The sequence below is a fragment of the Thalassophryne amazonica genome, chromosome 16, assembly GCF_902500255.1.
Source record: "Thalassophryne amazonica chromosome 16, fThaAma1.1, whole genome shotgun sequence".
Lineage (NCBI taxonomy): Eukaryota > Metazoa > Chordata > Actinopteri > Batrachoidiformes > Batrachoididae > Thalassophryne > Thalassophryne amazonica.
The window spans coordinates 44,459,348-44,481,679 of NC_047118.1; the positions used below are offsets into that span (position 1 = coordinate 44,459,348).

Consider the following 22,332-nt stretch of genomic DNA (forward strand, 5'->3'; position numbering starts at 1 on the left):
ACACAATAATTTGTGGATCTGAACGCCACCTTTTGAATTTTAAATGAGAACTGAAGAGAAGGAAAAAAGAAATCACACAATAAAACTAAAATCTAAACAGCAGACAGTAAATATGTTATATACAACCGTTACCGTAAATCTGTTATTCTACCATGAAATATCTCACTATAATACATATAGTAAATGGACTGCATTTATATAGCGCTTTTCCATCTGCATCAGACGCTCAAAGCGCTTTACAATTATGCCTCACATTCACCCCGATGTCAGGATGCTGCCATACATGGCACTCACTACACACCGGGAGCAATAGGGGATTAAAGACCTTGCCCCAGAGCCCTTAGTGATTTTCCAGTCAGGCGGGGATTTGAACAGAGGATCTTCTGGTCTCAAGCCAAACCAACGATATGGTACGTGCAATTTCCCTCCATGAACTGCGGTTCATTTGAGTGTCTTTTTCTGAGTTGTAAAGTTGGTCATATTTGCAGAATTTCTGCTAAACATATTTGATCGAAATGCAATCAGCGTGTGCACTGCAAAAACTTTTAAAATATGGCAGGACAGGAAGGAGTGAAACTGGAAGTGACAAATCACAGCCCTTTGCAGTCTCCATCGTTTAGCAGCTGCGTGGGGTCGCAGCCAAGCAGAGGGCTCTGATCTAAAGCGGCTGTCTTTGGTTTGCCACAGCCAGGGATACGTGTGAAACTGAACACCATTTTACAGTGCAGGCAGCAAGCAGCATTTTGTTAATAAAGGCCTGCCTCATTTACGTGCGGGGTCTGAACATGGTTTGAAAAAAATAAACACCCGGACTTTTAATCAAGGAAATACAGCATCCATTTTCCTTCATTTCGTACCTCTGTTACTGGGCAATCCCAGACTATCTGTCTGGGATATGTGAGGGGGTTTTAATTGAAATGCATTGTGATCGGACAGGACATTTTGTCTGATGTGAGCAAATGTCCGTTATACAAAATCCAGTATATATGGTATTTATTACATGGAAAACCATACAAAACAATGGGACTTTTGCTTCTGTCCGGTGAGTGCAGATATCCGGTTTACATGATTACAGTTTAAGTGAGTTTTACTGTGTATGTTTATAGACACACACACACATACTCACGGTGAAAGTATTCACAGCGCTTCACTTTTTCCCAATTTTATGTTACAACCTTATTCCAAAATGGATGAAATTCATTTTATCCCTCAAAGTTCTACTCACAACACCCCATAAAGACAACATTAAAAAATGTTTAGAATTTTTCGCAAATTTATTAAAAATAAAGAAAGAAATCGCGTGCACATAAGTATTCACACACTTTGCTCAATACTTTGTTGATACATCTTTGGCAGCCTCAAGCCTCAAGTCTTCTTGAATATGATCCCACAAGCTTGGTGCACCTATCTCTGGCCAGTTTCGTCCATTGCTCTTTGGAGCACCTCTCAAGCGCCATCAGACTGGATGGGGAGCATTGGTGCAGAGCCATTTTCAGATCTCGCCAGAGATGGTCAATTGGATTCAGGTCTGGGCTCTGGCTGGGCCACTCAAGGACATTCACAGAGTTGTCCTGAAGCCACTCCTTTGATATGTTGGCTGTGTGCTTCAGGTCATTGTCCTGCTAAAAGATGAACCTTCTCCCCAGTCTGAGGTCAAGAGCGCCATGCAGCAGGTTTTCATCCAGGATGCCTCTGTACATTCCTGCATTCATCTTTCCCTCAGTCATGACTAGTCGCCCAGTTTCTGCCAGAAAACATGATGCTACCACCACCATGCTTCACTGTAGGGATGGTACCTGGTTTCCTCCAAATATGATGCCTGGCATCTACACCAAAGAGTTCAATCTTTGTCTCATCAGATCAGAGAATTTTGGTTCTCATGGTCTGAGAGTCCTTCAGGTGCCTTTTGGCAAGATCCAGGTGAGCTGCCATGTGCATTTTACTAAGGAGTGGCTTCAGTCTGGCCATGCTACCATACAGGCCTGACTGGTGGATTGCTGCAGAGCTGGTTGTCCTTCTGGAAGGTTCTTCTCTCTCCACAGAGGAATGCTGGAGCTCTAACAGAGTGACCATCGGGTTCTTGGTCACCTCCCTAAGGCCCTTTTCCCGTGATCACTCAGTTTAGATGGGCAGCCAGCTCTAGGAATAGTCACAGTGGATCCCATCTTCTTCCATTTACAGATGATAGAAGCCACTGGGCTCACTGGGATCTTCAATCAGCAGAAATATTTTTGTACCCTTCCTCTTGAGACAATGTGCCTTGAATCCTATCTCTGAGGTCTACAAACAATTCTTTTGACGTCATGCTTGGTTTGTGTACCTTATATGTAGACAGGTCTGTGCCTTTCCAAATCATGTTCAATTAAATGAATTTACCCCAAGTGTGTTATGATTAGAGGTCTGAATGGAACCGGACCAATTCAGGCAATGGGCCCAAACGTTAGGGAGCAAGACACGGAGTGGTTTACAAAAGAAAAGATATTTATTGTAAGGACAAAATAAAGATGCTGCACTGAGGGTGCCTGCAGAATGGAGAGTGGCCCGCCTCCTGGCGGTGAAAATAGGGAGCTGCAGTATCCTGAGCCCGTCTTGAAGGAGAACTGAAAGTAGAGGTTCAGGGACTAGGACCATGTGGAACGTATGACTCCGAGACCAGGAACTAAGGGAAATGAACACAAAGATGGTGAGTCCTTAAACAGTCACAGTTCACGAAGGCTTAAAATAGGATTGTTCACAGTTCAGGGGATAATGTTCTCCTCTTCAGAAACAAGGTTTACTGTTCAGAAAGTGTTCACAGTTCATTAATTGTCTCCAGAGGTCAGAGGTGAAGGGCTGTGTGTTTGTGATGCAGTTCCAATTAAGCAGGACTTAGACAGCTGGGCTCTTGACAATTCAATATCAGAGTTCATGCGGTTCTTAGGAAGAGTTCTTGGAATAGTTCTTTTATCTTAGCACAGTCACAGACAGGAACGAGTGAGAACGGGAACCCACTGAGACAAGAAGGAACTTCACTGGCGTGAAGCAGAGCCACGCTCTGAGCTGAGAGCTGAGGAGTTCCAAGGTGACTTGCTGTGCAGGGATCCAGGGACCAGGAACCAGGGTAACATGGAAGCCACTCAGGAAAGCGTCTGGAACACCAGGAAAGACAGTTCGCTCTAATATGGGAATTAGAGAGTTGGCCAGGTTACCTCGAGTTTCGCCGTGGGAAGCTCCGACATCTTAGGCACATTGGAGCAGCAGGAAGACGCGGTCAAGGTCACAAAGAAGCAATCAGACTTAGTCCTCATGGAATGGTCTGGATCATAGGTCATGGATCGTGGAAGAGTCCGTCACGAACCTGACCCCAGGAAAGGTACACCAACCAAGAATCCGGCACTACTGATCAGAAAGTCTGAGTTTATACAGTCTGCTGCTCATCTTCTTTTTTTTTCTTTTGTAAATTTGCAAAAATCTAAAAAACTTTTTTCACACTGTCATTATGGGGTATTTTATGTAGAATGTTTAGGAAAAAATTAATTTCATCCATTTTGGAATAACAAAAACATAAAATGTGGAAAAAGTGAAGTGCTGTGAATACTTTCCAGATGCACTGTATATACACATATATAGAGAGCAAGTGGCTTTGTGGGATAAGAGCTGGACTGGTTGCAGGTGGGTGATTGGGTAAGTAACCTGTGATGAACTGGTGTCCAATCCATGCGCAGTCATAGTGACTAATCTACATCATGCTACGTCTGGGGATAAGCAGCAGCTCAAATAGCCTCAGGACCTGTATAGGACTTACTTCTTCGTCAGGACTTCCAACTTAATAAATGCCATTTTGACTGGATTTAACCATTACCATGGTCTTTGCCTCAGTCATTTGACTGTGACTTCCCAATCACTCACCCCTCTGCCACCTGAGCCGCACCATAGATCCGTTTTTAAAGCCACTACCTTTTACAATAGAAACTGCATAACAAAGGCAAAAATTCAGTTTATCAAGAGAATTAAACTGAAGAGGAACTTCAAATCAAAAAAGCACCTGGTTCTGGTGGAAAATATAAGGGATGTCATTGGTCATGTAGCGGATTGGATGGGACAAAACAATGACAACGTGAGTACAAGAGGAGACAGATGACCCAAGCTGCTCCATCTGGGCCTCAATAAGTGATGCCAGTCTGTGTCTGCGTAGCTCATATTCTGTCTGGCTCAACCCCGGAGTCACCTCACCTGAAGAACAGTGATCAGATGTGTCACATTTCATGGCAAACAGTAGCCATCACAATTACAATGATAATTAACAGAAGATAATGAATTTAACTCTGTTAACTGCAAGTGTAATATAATCACAAAGGGTGTGATCTGTAATTGACAAAGAGCAACCAGTGGACTTGTGTAGCAGAGCCTCTGTACTGTAACATCTGACAGCTGCAAAATTATGTTATTTTCACAGAAAGTGTGATGCACTACAGGAAATATTTTATGGATTATTCAGGATTTATAGAGAAGGTACATGAGGACGGACTTCCAGGTTTTTTTTTAGTTTGGTCGCGGATACAACTAAGGCTGAGTAACATCTTAAAAAACTTTCAGTTTTAGGCCCACATATTTTATGTTATGGATTTAAAATAAAAGAGTGTCCGAGTTGTTCTTTGTTTCAGAACAATCGGTACGTTTCATAAATTTTGATTATTATTACTTATTTTTCCTTATTTTGTTCTTTCACATTCCTTATTGTGTAACCTATTGGGGGGGGGGGGGGGTCTAAATGTGCACTCACAAAGGTGGCACAAATATAAACTTTCAGCTTTTTGCTCCGCTCATAATTAGACTGGATCACAGCTTTGTTACACCACGACCAGATGTAACATGAAGCCGACATAATACGGCACTCTTTCCTGTGGTTCAGGGAGATCTGCCCGGGTTCTGTCACTTAAACATTCAAACATTCCTCCTTTCCATTTCTGTTCAAAATCAAGGGAAATGTATCCTTTGTCTAACTATGGCTGTTACAGTCAAATGCTGCACAATAATGTAGCAAACTAGTTTTAACACAAAACATGCCTAACTGCAACCGACAGATCAGAGTTGCTAAACTGTTGTTATCCCTAATATAGCAATATAGCTGTGTGATAGGACCAGAAGTACACACTGTGCAGGTACCTTCTCTATATGCATTCATATTCTTTAAAATCTAATATTTGAAAATCTTTTAACGCATAATACGTCTTGTTAACTTACTGCTTTATGCACATTGTAATAAGTTACAGCACGTGTATTTACAATCCATAGAATAAATATGCAAACAGCAGAAACAGCAGTGATAATTTCCCTGATGGAGTCTTCCCAAGGGATCAATAAAGTTCTATCTAATCTAATCTAATGCAGTAATAGTTTATTGACCTGGGAAAGACCTGGGTCATATGTGAATCATGTAACACGGGTTTTAGTAGGTTCCAACGCTCTAATCTGAATGAGTCCAGCCTGTGGTAAATCCACTTATCCTATATGACTATAGCTTTTTACACAGAGTTCTGCATTGCAAAAAAAACATACCATGTTTGATGAGGTGTGGATGAGTGAATGGACTGGGCTGTCCCAGGTACCGTGGAGGTATGGCCTTTGGTTTCAACACTCCTGGTTTCACAGATATGTTTCTGCACAGGTACCATATAGATCCTACAGCCAAATGAAATTAAATAAAAATGTAAAACTTTGTGCCTTCTCACAACTACAGTCAAACAACTTCCACTTGTGACCATTTCTCAATAAACCAACAATTTCTTTGGTATAAAAAGAAACGTTCTTCTCTCTATATATATTGAACAAATCACTAATTACATTTAATACATTGTAAAACTACCAAATATATTGTGACATTTGCATTCTTGCCTTGGTAGTTTTGCACAGTACAGTTGACTTTTGCATGGGGCAAGATAAATGGCAAATAGACTGCATTTACAATACGTTTTTCCATAAAAAAAAAGAAAAAAAGTTGCTCTTGTTGTTATAAGTTCCACGTGGTTTGCAATTGATATCAAATATTGTATTATTAACCCCTGAAATACAACAGGCAAGCAAAACATTTCCTACAATATTTCCTAAATCAATTTCTCTTAAAAAATAAAATTAAGCTACATTAAACCAAAGTAAATTAGACAAACAGACAAATTTATATAGGCTTTGAAGGATTACTTAAAAAAAAAAAAACACAAAAAAACTTCATGGATTCTCACCAAATTTGCAGCAGAGATAGATATTAGGGTATGAAAGACTCCACTGAATTTTGGATGTGATCCAGATTCTGGCTCAGGATTTCACTTCATAAGCTTTTAAGGGTTACCTCAAAACTACTTCACGTATACGATATCACAATGTAAAACCAAGATCAGGTAGACACCATTTTGTTTCAGCTTATGAATTAAATATGGCATTACAACATCTTGATCAGCCGGACCATTCTGGATCAGTATGCAATTATTGCATTGTGTTGTGGAATCCGGATCCAGGTTAAGTCCGGGTCACAATGTGAATCACATATCTGTTATTTTGAGTCCTTGTGAACCCTTGGCGGACATCAGAAATCTCGGATTGCTCTTGTTATTTCTGCATTAAAATGAAGTAATCACAAGATACTTTCAAAACTACATTAATTTTATTTCAACTAAATCAGAATCAGAACAGCCTTCATTGGGGGCGCTAGCGAGCCAAGATGGAGTAAAGACGTGTGTTTCAGAGCTCCTGCATCCTTCCACATATTCTTTATCAAAAACGACCTTTTGTTACTAAACGTGACCTAAACCGGACTGTTGGTAGCCGGTAGTTCGAGTGAGACACATATCATCGCACGTCTCTCTCAAATGGCGGACAAACTACGTAAATTCAGGTACGATGATAGCACAGCACAGTTAGCAGCTAACACTAGAGCTACAACGAGGCAACGCACTACAGAGGATAAAGACCCGCAAACAAAAACTTGGACATGAGCGAGGAAGTAAAAGCTGAGGTTTTGGCCTGTATACGAGGTGACATCTCCAAAATTATAAGAGAGGAAATACGGAGTGCACTTTCTGAGGATTTCGACACTCTCAAGGCCGACGTTAAGGCTATACGGGATGAAATCGCTAGCAACGCCGCAGCAACACGAGCAGAAATCACATCTATGGGAACTGATATTGAGGACGTGAGAGGTGGTTTATCAGCATGGTCTGACGAGGTAACAACATTGCAGACTACCATGAGTGAACTCCGGAGCGAACTAGTGAAAATACGTAACAGATGTGAGGATATGGAGGGGAGAATGAGACGCGGAAATATCCATATAGTCGGCGTTGAAGAGCAGCCAAACTCAAGATCATCAAGGAGGCCTTGCAGATGGAAAGGGCTGTAAAAGTAATCGTTCACACCATGCGCCTGCATTCAAGAATGTGGGAGATGGACCCCGAGTCATAATCGCTAAGCTGCATTATGATGGAGACGCTGCGGATATTCTGAGAAGAGCCAGGGACCAAGCTCTGCTGATTTACAATGGGAAAAGGATTGCAATATTCCCAGACTACACTACCAGCGTGGCCAAAGCAAGAGCCGCCTTCGCAGATGTACGGAAAGTTCTACGAGGACGGAGTGATGTGCGCTATGGACTACTTTACCCAGCAAGACTCAGGATCACTTATATAGAGGACAGTAAGGAGTTTCAAGACCCCGTGAAAGCCATGGCCTATGTTAAAGGGACTATCCTCTCCGTTTCAGCTGCCGGATTGGAAATTTAAACGGACCCTTAAAGACTAACCTGGGACGACTTGGACCAGCGGTATGCAACATTGGGTCATTCGTGTCTTTATTTTATCTAAAAGCGTTTTTTCACCACTTATTGTGAGTATGAACAGGGAATTTATCTAAGTTCTTAATTGGTCCGTCTTAGGAAAAATGTTTAAAATGGTTTTATTTAACTAATCCTCATATAAATATTATAATGTTAAAGTTAGTACTGCTTGCTCGTTTTGTATGAATATTTTTGGTATGTTTCACATGGTGTCAAGGTATTTACATTATTGGATGTAGGAGCCTGAATTCTCACAGTTATTTTTTTTACTTTCTCCACTGTAGTATTATTTACACACAGCCAGTATCTGTGGCGTGTTTTTGTTGCTGCTTATTATAGTGGCTAGGGACTTAAACCCACCAGTCAGCACAATGTTATTAACACACAATGTTAAATGTTTCTTTTGCGTTCTGATCCTTCTGTTCCCCGAGGATCTAATTATACTTAAGCGTACAACGGAACACCTGCATATCTATCTAGCCAAACATGGACATACTGTACAGCAATACTATCACATCTTAAGTTGTTATTCTGGTCTTCAGCATTTACTTCACTCACATGATTGGTTTTGTATGTTAACTGGTCATCTCTGCCTCCATCACATTACTATTTTGCAGTATATGTAATAGCCATGAGTACACTTACTGTAATAAGTTATAATATAAAGGGTCTTCATAGTCCAATTAAAAGAAAGAAAGTATTATTGCAACTCAAACAATCAAGGTGTCAGGTAGCACTTCTACAGGAAACACATTTGTCAAATGACGAACACGAAAAATTGAAAAAGTCTTGGGCTGATAAAATTTACTACTCCTCACACTGTTCTGGTAGGAAGAGAGGGGTAGCCATATTAATACATAGGCAAATCAACTTTACTGAAACTCTGGTTCATAGAGATAAGGAGGGCAGATTTATACTGGTGAATGGGATAATCGATGGGATAGCAGTATCATTTTGTAAATGTATATGCTCCCAATGAAGATGTGCCCGGGTTTGTAAAATCAGTTTTCAATATGATCGCGGAGTATAGCTCTGGGCTTCTGATTTTGGGGGGGGGGATTTTAATTGTGTAATGTCAAATTTAGATCAACAACCTTTTTCTCATACCCCTATATCTAAAATGGGCAAAATGTTAAAAAACTTATCTGTAGAAGCTGGACTAGTGGACACATGGCGGTCTAAATTTCCAAAGGAGAGGAATTTTACCTTTTACTCAAACAGACACGCATCTTACTCACGAATTGACTATTTTTTTTACCGCTAAAGCTGAATTATACAGAATTGAAGATATCACAATACTGCCCATCACAATTTCTGATCATGCCCCCGTTGTGCTTCAGTGGGATATAGGACTGACCCCAACATCCAAGCAATGGAGACTGAACGCCTCTCTTCTCAACGATAAGGAATTCATCGCTCTTGTTAAAACAGAATTTAATAATTATTTAGATATAAATAGAACACCTGAGATATCTCCAATTATGCTGTGGGATTGTACAAAGGCATATTTACGAGGCTGCATTATTTCCTATGCAACAACAAAAAAAAAAGGCAAAAGGCGGCCAAACAGCAAGAATTAGAGGATAAAATAAGAGAATTGGAATCCAAACATAAACAGAGTAGAGCACCCAACATCTTGAATGATCTGAATATATCTCGTAGGGAGCTTCAAGACTTACTATCAGAAAAAATTGAGGGAAACCTGCGCTTTGCAAAGCAACAGTATTATGAAAATGGGAATAGAGCAAGTAGACTCTTAGCCTTCAGACTTAGAAAACAGCAGTCTTCAAAGGTAGTTCAAAAGCTAAAATTAGGTCATAAATCTATTATAAAACCAAGAGAGATAGCCGAGACATTTGCTGAGTTCTATAAAGTTCTATACAGTGATAATGATACTTGCTCTGATGAGGCTAGTATAGCGAACTATTTACATAATATAAATGTCCCTGAATTACCCAAGGTAGTAGCTAAAGAATTGGATGAGCCAATTCAAGAAGGGGAAATAAAACAAGTTATCTCATCCCTTAAGAATAATAAATGTCCCGGCCCAGATGGCTTCATAAATGAATTTTTTGAATGTTTCAGGGATATTCTTACCCCCCCTTTACTGGATGCATATCACTATGCTCTTGAAACAAAAACAATGGCGCCATCTTGGTCTGAAGCCACGATAGTATTACAGAAAGAGAGCAAGGACCCTACCGATTGCAGTTCATATAGGCCATTATCTATGCTCAACGGAGATGTACGCATTCTCACAGCTATTCTTGCTAGACGATTAAAAGATATTATAACGCAAATTATACATCCAGATCAAACCGGTTTATTGCTGGGAGGCACTACGGAAATAATTTGCGGCGAGTATTAAATATTATATCTCGTCAGAAAGAGAATGAAGTAACAACAGCTATAATTTCCTTAGATGCCCAAAAAGCATTCGATCGCGTGTCATGGAAATATTTAATTCAGACATTAAAGAGGTTTAAATTTGGGCCTAAATTTGTAGATTGGATACACACAATTTACTTGTCCCCACAGGCAGCTATCAGAGTCAATGGTGTCAGATCGTCACGTTTCAACTTAGAGCGTGGGTGTAGACAGGGGTGCCCGTTGTCGCCTCTTTTATTCGCAATTAGCATTGAACCAATGGCCCAACTCATCCAGGACGATGATGGCATTAAGGGAATTTTTATTGGCACAGAGGAACATAAAATCTCACTCTATGCCGACGATGTTCTATTATATCTGACAGAACCTGAAACATCAATTCCACACTTGAAGGGAATGATTTATGAATACGGTTATTTTTCAGGTTATAAAATAAACGTTGATAAGACAGAAGCAATGGATATCAATAGTAGCATCGCCCTTAGCGTAAAGCGACAAAGTGGTTTTAGGTGGCCCAAAGAGGGTATCAAGTATTTAGGCATTAATATTCCTCTCTCTTTACATGATCTGTTTCACGTCAATTATAGTAAAATTCTAGACATAATTAAAAATTATCTAGAGCGGTGGTCAGCATTGCCTCTCTCTTTTCTTGGTTGCATAGAAACTATCTGTACGATTGTTCTCCCAAGATTGATGTATTTGTTCCAAATGTTACCAATAATAATACCAAAGTCCACATTTGTTGAATTGGATAAAATTATTTCAAAATTTATTTGGCAAGGTAAGCGCCCTCGCATAAAACTTAAAACACTCCAACGAACTAAAGTAAAAGGGGGGCTCAATCTTCCTGTGTTAAAATACTATTTCTGGGCAGCTCAATTAAACCCGTTGATATCTTGGATTCAAAGTGATAACCATACGTGATGGTTGGACATTGAACAAACAATGTGCTCTGAACCATTAAAGGTTTTACCTTTTTTAGATGTTTCCACGAAGGGTTTGTCATTGTGGACGAGAAACACCCTTAATATTTGGAATAAAGTACGAGTTGCATTTAAGTTACCAAGAGTTCTTTCAATCCTAACAAGTATTGGACATATGAAATCCTTTACTCCAAATATCCTAGACAAAGGTTTTGTAAAATGGGCCGATCAAGGGTTGGCGTTTATCCATAATCTGATTGATAAAAATAACCTTATGCCATTTGAAGAGCTACGTAGGCATTTTCAACTCCAAAAAATGTTTGTTTTTTTTTAGGTATCTACAGTTGCGCTCTTTTTTGACCACACACAAGGAATGGGAAAGAGTGTTAAACCCCACACCAATAGAAAACTTCCTATTTCAATTCCAAAAAGGTGAAGGGGACAAGAAACTGATAACAAAATTATATAGGGTATTTTTGTCAATGGATCAGCATAAGCCTACTCAAACAAAATGAAGATGGGAGGCAGAGACGACCAAAACCATCTCGGAAGAAATGTGGGAGGAAGCATGGGCAGTGGCTCACAAAACTACAAATTCCAACACATGGCATGAGTTTAAATGGAAGATTCTTAGCAGATATATTAGGACACCTGATCTAGTTGCTAAGATGGACCCCAATGTACCAAGCTTGTGTTGGAGAAACTGTGTAGCAGCAATACCCAACCATACACACATCTTCTGAACATGTCCTAAACTAAAAATCTTTTGGGATGAGTTGTACAGGGCTCTAAACCAGATTTTGGAAGTGGTCATACCAAAGGATGTTACAGTTGCGATATTTGGCATTGTTCCGGAAGAGGTGCAGGGAGGGTCTAAATCTTATCTCTTAAACATCCTCCTTACAGCAGCTTTGAAGTGTATTACAATTAAGTGGATGCAACTAGATCCACCCACCTATAACATTTGGATCCAAAAGGTAATGGAACTTTACCAAATGGAAAAGATAACATACATGTTAAGACTTCAAAAGCCTATTTTTGCTGCCCGGTGGGGTCGTGCGGAAGCCTTACTCATGTAAAGCCACATTTTGTACACCTAAATTGCTATTTCTCGGATATTGTGTTGGCAGCGCATTGGTATCCCCATTCATTTTCCCTCTGGATGTTGTGATGCTGAAGCCAGGTATACTTTCCTGTAAAAACTGATTGTGATGTTTATTTTATGGCATGTTCAACGACGTGCTATGACTAAGGTAACATATATTACTGACGTATGATTGTGTGATATGCTGTGTTATGAAAAAATTCAATAAAAATTTAAGTTCTAAAAAAAAAACAGCCTTTATTTGCCAAATATCCACAAGAATACAAGGAATGTGACTTCGATTTGATCTGCACTCTCTGTACAAACGTATAAATATACACTAAATACTGAATAATTTACAGTAAAAAATGTGCAAGTAAAATAAAATGTGCAATAAGAAAAAAATGTGTGAAACAGACAAACAGACTGAAGTTGAACATGAGGTATATGAGTTTGTGAGTTTTTTGGCAGGTTAAATTGTTCATTAGTGTTCCTGTGTCTCGTTGTTTTGACGTACAGAGCTCTGCAACGTTGACCAGAGGAGAGGAGTTTAAACCATGTGTTTGTCCAGGTTGTGAGGGGGCTGCAGAGATGTTACCAACTCACTTCCTGGTCCTGGACCAGTATAAGTCCTGGATGGAAGGCAGACTGGCTCCGATGATTTTTTTCATCAGACCTGACAGTTCGTTGAAGTTTGTGCCTGTCATGTTTGTAGGCAGAGGGAAATCAAACAGAGATGGAGATGCACAGGACAGACTGGACAATGGTTGTGTAGAAGATGATGAGTCCTTCCTGGGGCAGGTTGAACTTCCTGAGCTGTCTGAAGAAATACAGTGGGGCCAAAAAGCATTTAGTCAGCCCCTGATTGTGCAAGTTCTCCTACTTGGAAAGATGAGAGAGGTCTGTAATTTTCAACATAGGTACACTTCAACTGTGAAAGACAAAATGAGAAAAATCACATTGTAGGATTTTTAAAGAGTTTATTGGTAAATTATGGTGAAAAATAAGTATTTGGTCACCCACAAACAATCAAGATTTCTGACTCTCACAGACCTGTAACTTCTTCTTTAAAAGCTCTTCTGTCCTCCACCTGTTACCTGTATTAATGGCACCTGTTGGAACTCGTTATCTGTATAAAAGACACCTGTCCATAGCCTCAAACAGTCAGACTGCAAACTCAACCATGGCCAAGACCAAAGAGCTGTCGAAGGACACCAGGAAGAAAATTGTAGACCTGCATCAGGCTGGGAAGACTGAATCTACAATAGTCAAGCAGGTTGGTGTGAATAAATCAACTGCGGGAGCAATTGTAAGAAAATGGAAGGCACACAAGACCATTGATAATCTCCCTCGATCTGGGGCTCATCCCGTGGGGTCAAAATGATCATGAAAACGGTGAGCAAAACTCCCAGAACTATACGGAGGGACCTGATGAATGACCTGCAGAGAGCTGGTACCAAAGTAACAAAGGCTACACACTACGCAGAGAGGGACTCAAATCCTGCAGTGCCGGGCGTGTCCCTCTGCTTAAGCCAGTACATGTCCAGGCCTGTCTGAAGTTTGACAAAGATCATGTGGATGATCCAAAAGAGGATTGGGAGAATATCATGTGGTCCGATGAAACCAAAATAGAACTTTTCAGTAAAAACTCAACTACTCATGTTTGGAGAAATATGAATGCTGAGTTGGATCCCAAGAACACCATATCTACTGTGAAGCATGGGGGTGGAAACATCATGCTTTGGGGCTGTTTTTCTGCAAAGGGGACAGGACGACTGATCTGTGTTAAGGGAAGAATGAACGGGGCCATGTATCATGAGATTTTAAGCCAAAACCTCCTTCCATCAGTGAGAGCATTGAAGATGCAACGTGGTTGGGTCTTCCAGCATGACGATGATCCCAAACACACCGCTTGGGCAACAACGGAGTTGCTCCGTTAAAAGCATTTCAAGGTCCTGGAATGGCCTAGCCAGTCTCCAGACCTCAACCCCACAGAAAATTTGTTGAGGTAGTTGAAAGTCCATGTTGCACAGCGACAGCCCCAAAATATCACTGCTCTAGAGGAGATCTGCATGGAGGAATGGGCCAAAATACCAGCTACAGTGTGTGCAAACCTGGTGAAAACTTACAGGAAACGTTTGACCTCTGTCATTGCCAACAAAGATTATGTTACAAAGTATTGAGTTGAACTTTTGTTATTTACCAAATACTTATTTTCCACCATAATTTACAAATAAATTCTCTAAAAATCCTACTATGTGATTTCCTGAATTTTTTTTCTCATTTTGTCTCTCATAGTTGAAGTGTACCTATGCTTAAAATTACAGACCTCTCTCATCTTTCTAAGCAGAAGAACTTGCACAATCAAGGGCTGACTAAATACTTTTTGGCCCCACTGTACATCCTCTGCTGTGCCTTTTTCCTGATGGAATCTATGTGGGAGGTCCACTTCAGATCCTGGTAGACGGTGTATCCGAGGAACAGGACAGTGTCCAGAGAAGGCACAGTGTTGTTGTGGATGGTGGTGGGGGGTGGGGAGTGATGGTGGGTTCCTCCTGAAGTCCACTATCATCTCCACACTCTTGAGTGGGCTCAGCTCCAGGTTGTTCTGACTACACCACAGGACCAACTGTTCCACCTCCTGTCTGTATGCGGCCTCATCACAATCCTGGATGAGACCAATGATGGTATTGTCATCCACAAACTTCAGGAGTTTAACAGAGGGGTTCCCTGAGGTACAGTCATTTGTATAGAGGGAGAAGCGCAGTAGGGAGCACACACAACCTTGAGGTGGCTCCAGTGCTGACTGTCTGTGTGCTGGATGTAATGCTCCCCAGCCTCACCTGCTGTGTCCTGTCTGTCAGGCAGCTGGAGATCCACTGACAGGTGAGAGCTGGCACAGAGAGGTTGGAGAGTTTTTGGTGAAGAATGTCAGGGGTGATGGTGTTGAACGCTGAGCTGAAGTCCACAAACAGGATCCTCACGTACGTCTTTGCAGAGCCCAGGTGCTGCAGGATGTAATGCAGAACCATGCTGACTGCATCCTCAACTGACCTGTTTGCCAGGTAGGCAAACTGCAGGGAGTCCAGCAGGGGTCCTGTGATGTCATTCAGGTGGCACAACTCCAGCCGTTCAAAAACGTCATGACTGCAGATGTCAGGGCAATGGGCCTGTAGTCATTTAGTCCTGTTATGAAGGGTCTCTTTGGGACTGGGATAATAATGGAGCGTTTGAAGCAGGAGGAAACCTTGCACAATTCCACAGATCTGTTGAAGATAGGCATCAGCTCATCAGCACATGCTCTCAGACATGACGGGGAGACACCATCAGGTCTTGGAGCCTTTTTGCTCTTTTGTCTGCAAAAGTGCTGGCATGCTTCCTCTTCACAGATTGTTAGTGCGGATGGTGTTGCAGAGTGGAGCGGGATGGAGGTGTCTGGGAGGGCAGGTAGTCCATTGTCATTGGGATGGGTGAGGGGTGTGAGAGGGTTCCTTTCAAAACTGGAAAAAAACATGTTCAACTCCTCATGGTGCCCTGACACTTGGATGACTTTGATCCGCACACTTGTACGCACGTCATCGTGATGATCCTGTTGTGTGTTAGGGGGTGTGGCTGGATATTTTGGTGTTCTTTTCTTTTCTTTGCTCTTCAGGTGGCATGGAAACTGATTTGTCTGTGGAGAAGGTGCTGGCTGAAGAGTCCTCACCCTCATCAACATCATGTGTAGCACCTGTGACTGGTGCTCACATGCAACCTTGAAGACTTTCAGCTGAAGCAGATAATTGGATGGCGTTCTGCATTTAAGGCATGTGTGATTCAAGCAGAACTGCCGGGAACTCGACCTTGTGATGTTCGTTTGTGAGACGCTGAGGACCGCGCCTGGGTTTGACACATCGAGCCCGTGAAGCAAGGAAGGGTGAGGACACATGCTGTCAGCACACGTTAAAGGTAATTGTTTGATTAATTGTTGATAGTAACTTGGTGTTTTGTTACACAGTATACTTGAATTGTGATGAGAATTGTGCAGCTTGCTTCTCACTGCTGTGGCGCGCAGATAAGTGATCCTCCACCTGTTGTGAGAAGCTGCTCATTTGCATAAAGTTAAAAAAGATACAGACCTGAATGTGTTGCTGATAGCGTGTGTCTTTTGAAAGATATTGTTGTAACTGCTGACTTACCTCACCTCTTCTTTGCTTCACAGAGAGTCAGTTTGTCATGTCTACCTGGGGGGTGTTTGTCTGGTGGTAGTGGGTCCAGGAACGCCGGGCTTCTATCCTTTTGGGCACTTAAGAGCGTGCCAACAGTCACTCCACCAGAAGGACATTGTTTCAGTTTTGTACACATTATTATGCACAGGTGAAAAATAAATTGTTTCTGTTGTTGGAACCGCTTTCTGGTTATTTTTAGCGCTGGGTTCTGTCTGACGCAGGTCCGCTCCTCAACCCGCGTCGACACATAACAGATCCCACCCGCTGTGTTCCCAGCTGGATGCTGTGCTTTGTTCCAGAGCTGCCACGCGCTCTGTGCTGGATGCTGTGTATATAAAATAATTATTTTGTAGCGGATTAATCATTTTCTCTGGAAGTTGGCTGCTGAAAATGGCTCTAATCGCTTCCTGAATCACAGAGGACCGCTCCACCCGGAGCCGTTCACTGGAGAAAGCCTTTGGAGCTGTTTAAAAAGGTCATTATTTGTGATGTTTACATTGTCATGGCTTGGTAAAACAGTTGCATGTTCTTTCCTTCTTGTGTGCAGCTGTAAAAGTATGTTTGTGATACATTTAACATCTTGTTATAATCTTTCATTTGAGCTGCTCTCTGATACGGTGCGCTGACGCAGTCACTCCCTCTGTTCATTTCTTCTTTACTCGACTTGACGAGCTGCACGTAGTGTTGGCGAGCAGATCGCACCACGTTGCACTACATTTATGCGTGAAAGTTTTTTTGAACATTTCAAAATTCTCTTTGCGCAGCTGCATGCAAAGGCGCCCCTCTAACGTTTAGTCTACACCCGTTAAAGACGAGTTTACTCTCCTGCACAACACAGTGCATGCATCAAAGTCATGCAAGTGTCAGGGCAGCGGATTGTAATCATTTTCTGCCAAACCTTGGATGCTGAAAACTTCTCTAATCACTTCTGAAATCACAGAAGGCCGTTTCATCTGGATGCTTTTTTCTTCTCTTTCCTGCTCAATGAGGAAACAAGTGTGGGAGGAGTGTGGGAGGGACGGAGGGTAGGACCAAATGTGCCTTCGTGCACCGATGTTGCGCTACAAGGCACTGCGTGGCTTATACGTAGCTGATATGAGCCATTCAAGGCTCTAATGACCGGTCAGTTGTGGCTCACTAGAGGCTGCTACGTGGTACATGCAGGGTACAGAGAGGCACATAGAGGTGCCTTAGTACTGGATATGTGATAGATGAAAATGTGGGTCATTCTTCAAATAATCAGTACACACCCACGCTTGGCTCATTATTCATGGCTTATTATTCGGTGGGACCGAGGCTTTTAATACTTTAGAATGATCTAAAATATAACATTTACTTTAAGCAGTACGTAAATGATGTTCGAAATGTTCAATACAGTCTTATGAATGAAATTAAGAACTAGTATTCATCATCTTGAGAAACAAAAGTACAGTAATGTTCAAAATAATAGCAGTGTGTTTAAAAAAGTGAGTAAAGCTCAAAATCCTAAAAACAGTTTTTATTTCCATACACCCAAATGCATTGGGAACACTGTACATTCTATTCCAAATCAAAACAAACTGTCTGCGGCCCCCCCTACACCCCAAAAGAACAATACTGCTTTCATCAGTCCACAAAATGTTGCACCATTTCTCTTTAGGCCAGTCATTGCGGTGTTTGGCAAACTGTAACCTGTTCAGCATGTCGACTTTTTTCCCAACAATGGGACTTTGTGGGGGCCTCATGCCCACAGCTTAGCTTCACATATAGCCGTCTTCTAATCCTTACAGTAGGTAACATCAGACCTTCTTTGATCATCCTGGAACTGATCACTGGCTGAGTCTTTGCCATTCTGAATAGTCTTTTTTGAACAGCCTAATAGAATAGATTAGTTTAGACAGAACTTTATTAATCCCATAGGAAGACTTCCTTATGGAAAGTGAAGTTCCAGGAGCACACAGGGTAAGAATATCAAAAGTAATTTTATATATATATATATATATATATATATATATATATATATATATATTATATTATATTATATTATATTTTTATTTGTTTTATTATTTTACTTCTGTTTTTATTTATGTATTTGAATTTTTTTAATTAATTTTTAATTATTTATTCAATTTTATGTTGACTTGTTTTATGTAAGGCGCCTTGAGACGGCTTTTGCTGTGATTTGGCGCATTATAAGCAAATTAAATATATATATATATATATATATATATATATATATATATATATATATATATATATATATATATATATTTCTTTTTCTTCACTTCCTTTATGAAATGTGATACATTTTTCATCATGTTATGATTTGTAATGGAATGTGCAATGTTCCCAATACATTTGCATGTATGGAAATAAAAGCTATTTTAAGGATTTTGAGCTTTACTCACATTTTTTAAAACAGACTATTATTTTGAACACAACTGTAGATGCTCACAACTGTCTAATGTTCTATTCTCAGGGTTACCGCAATCCAGCATTAGGGGTCTTCAGTTGGTTCAGGACGCTGTCGCCAGATTGTTGACACATAGCAGAAGGTCTGAATATATCACACCCATTTTGGCATCCTTGCACTGGCTCCCTGTCTCTGTGGGAGCAGATTTTAAGGTTTTGTTTTTGACTTATAAAGTTGTTCATAAAGTCGTTATCTGGCTGATCTGGTGGAACTTTACGTGCCAGCCCAGGCTTTGCTGTCGCAGGATGCGGGACTTCTCTGTGTTCCCAGGGTGAAGAAGTCAGCAGGTCAAACAGCCTTTGCTCATCGTGCACCCAGCCTGTGGAACAGTCTTCCTGCGACTGTGAGGCAGTCAGAGTCCGTGGACATTTTTAAGTCAAGACTGAAAACCCATTGTTATTCTCTTTCTTATGAACAGTTTTTATTTTTATCTGTTTTATTCTTTTACTTCTGCTTTTAATTATGTATTAGAATTTTTTTATTAATTTTTAATTATTTATTTAAATTTTATGCTGTATCATTTAGTGTAAGGCGCCTTGAGACGGCTTTTGCTGTGATTTGGCGCATTATAAGGCAATTAACCCTCTGGGGCCGACGCTGTCGTATTCAATGGCTAAGACCAAGCTTTACTAAATTATAAATAATTTTTTAATGATGTGAGATAGAAACTTTTTTTTTTTTTTTTGCTGAAAAGTTAACTCCGCAGACTTTCAACCCAGTCATCGGCCATCTTTGTACTCCTCATAGAAGCTGTGTGATGACGTGCGCAATGTGAGTGTCCAATCCAAATTGGTTCACCATCACATGGTTTTCCAAAATCCAATCGTAGGGCAGATTTACCTCACGTGAAAAGCCAAAGATTGTTTTCAGGAGTGATATGTTACTAGATGGCCCGTTTGAATAGCCCCCTGGGTGCTCCAATGAGTACATACTATTCCAATGCGCCCTGCGCCATTACGCACAGCAAAAGTGAAAGCAGATGGAGCAGACAGAGAGCCTATGATTACAATCTCACATGCTCAAACAAAGAGTGTGTAACTATCAGGATTTCTCCACTAGTTTGCATGTGAATGTTACTGGATAACTCTGTTGCTTTCTCGTCATAAAGCACTGTTTACCATATCAAAAATAACAAAACACATAGATCATTTTGTATATATTGTTCAAAATGTGCATTTGTGTTTACTGTTTGGACCTTTTTGTTGTACAGTCTTTCACACAAGACCTCAAATTACCTTTATAAAGTGTCAAAACAGCTGTTTATTGTAGTTTGCTGTGTTGTGGGCTGGGGTGTTTGGCTGGCTTGGTTTTTGTTTTCTGTTTCTCCCACCAGGTGATATGCATTCAGGACTGAGTGGCTGAGCATTAGGACCTCACCCTGAACACCTGAGGCTTGTTATCACGTGCAGGTCATCAGGACTCACAGCTGTGGTGTATTTTGTCTTGATCAGAGATTGCTGCATTTAAACCTTGAATGCACAGTGTGTGATTGCCAGAGACTCGACCTTGTGAGCAGACGTGTGAGATCGACGTCAGGAGAACAATCTCACCATCACGGATGCAGAGACCGCTCCAGGTTTGACGCCACAGTCAGTGAAGGAGGATTGGGTGAGGTCTCACGCTCTTCAGCACACTTCCTGAGGTAATTTGGTTTTTGGTGACTTTTATGAAGTAATGACAGTGGATTTGGTGTCCCTCACACCTTGTGTTATTGAGCTGTCACGTTATGCTAACTGTCTAATCAGCTTCTGCTGCAGTGGAGATTTGAACTGAGTTGTTCCGTGCCTGCAGGGTAAGAAGCTGATGTATAGATTTAAGCCAGGAAGTGTTTGCTGATTGCGTGCACCTTTGAGTTGTGTCTCTCTGTGTGGAGTTGGACTCACCTCATGTTTTCTTTCTTCACAGACTCGGTTTGTCGCGGCCACCTGGGGGGTGTCGGCGGGGTCCCTGGGTCCGAACTGCTGTGGCTCCGGACCGTTTGCGCTGTTGAGAGCGCGCCGTGTTTTCACCTCACCAGACCGCGGACATTTTTGGTTGTTTATCACTACACTGTTATGTTTATTAAATTCTGTTATCTTTTGAACCGTGCTCTGCTTATTTTATGCTGGGTCCTTTCAAACGCTGGGTCGGTGCTCCGACCGCGTCCGAAACATAACATTGCTGTGTGTTTTGAATAAATGTGTGTGGAAAATTATTTTTCGCTTTATTTTTTCCTTGCCTATTTTTGATTGTAAACCTTTATTACACTTATAAAATACAACATATATATTCTGAAAGCACAGGTTGTCCTGAAAAAAAGAGACATAAAACTTGGTTGTGGGATGCAGGGAGAGCTGTTAACAGCAATAATAAAACATTTATGTCAGATGAGTGAACTGTCCAAAAAACGCCCTTGGACCCCAGAGGGTTAAATTAAATCAATTAAATTAACGAGTCTGCAAACATTGTACAGTAAATGTCTGCGACAGTGAATGCCATTTCCTCACAGGAAAATGTTCTTTTCACAATGAATGAATAAATGAATGAATAAAAGAACCTCTTTGTATAAAGGTATTTCTTACATTTAATTTCACCAATTTATCTTCACCAGAGAAAGGTGTGTACATGTTTACATGCAGAAGCTGAAATAATTGAAGTTGCTCTTTGTTTTTTTCTATTTGAGTTTAGAAAGAGAGACACCATGTTTGCAGTCATATCACAACCTTATATCAGTGTTGGTTGACAGCTTTTATGTATTATGTGATTTTGCTGTTTCACTTCCTTACTTTATTGTATTGTCTTAACAAATTTGGTGTAAAATCATTAATCCTGTTTTGCAGTTGTAAAAGCTGGAATATTTTTGCAAAATGGGTGCCCTTTATTGTTGGCCATTTACAGTTTAAACTGTTTATGTGAATTATTTCGCGGAGCTTCATAAGAAACAAAACAATACAATACATTAAGCTCACCTGGGTTACAGCTGCATCGTGGCAGAAGTTTAACAGTCGACTTTATGAAAGAACCGCTGGAAGGCAACATTGTTGCGGCAACTCGACGATCACTCAAACCTCAACATAGCATTAGCTCTGTTAGCGGAGTTTTGCGAGGTACATTTAACGAAAATCTGATAAACAAAAACTGGACACATCAAGAAATCAAAGCACGAACTACGTGGAAGTCTGTTTTCACTGATTATTAATATTAAAATGTTGTCAAAACGTGATAATGTGTTTTTTTTTTTTTTTTTTTTAGCTCGCTGCTCTCATGTTCACTATCTTAAAGAAATTCTCAGAAGGGATTCTTTCGCCCCGGATTTGGGTTGCCAGGCGGCACAAATAATCCCGTCTCATTTGTGCAAACTTTTTCAGTTTTTATTCTGCCCAGAGATTGTATCAAACACACAGCAAAATTGATCACTAAATACCCTCAAAATAAGATGTGAATTGTTGAAATTAAGAAAATAAACAAGCTAATTTCTAAAATAAAATGTGTCA

General features: G+C 40.8%; 1 protein-coding gene across 3 annotated transcripts in view; it reads right to left on the minus strand.

Annotated features, from left to right (window-relative positions):
- Positions 1–22,089, minus strand: part of xpnpep3 (X-prolyl aminopeptidase 3, mitochondrial) — a 61,682-nt gene extending 39,593 nt beyond the window's left edge. For 2 of the 3 annotated variants that reach the window (XR_004565590.1, XM_034190162.1), the window contains exons 1-3: positions 21,808–22,089; positions 5,539–5,661; positions 4,025–4,212 (exon numbers count right to left, since the gene is read on the minus strand). Coding sequence is in view for 2 of the 3 variants with exons in the window: in XM_034190162.1 (XP_034046053.1) it covers positions 4,025–4,212; positions 5,539–5,661; positions 21,808–21,877 (381 nt within the window). In the remaining variant the exon portion in view is untranslated. Of the gene's footprint in view, positions 1–4,024; positions 4,213–5,538; positions 5,662–21,806 lie in introns of all 3 variants that reach the window. The other variant, XM_034190163.1, reaches the window with a different exon arrangement.
- Between the last annotated feature and the right edge of the window lie 243 nt (positions 22,090–22,332).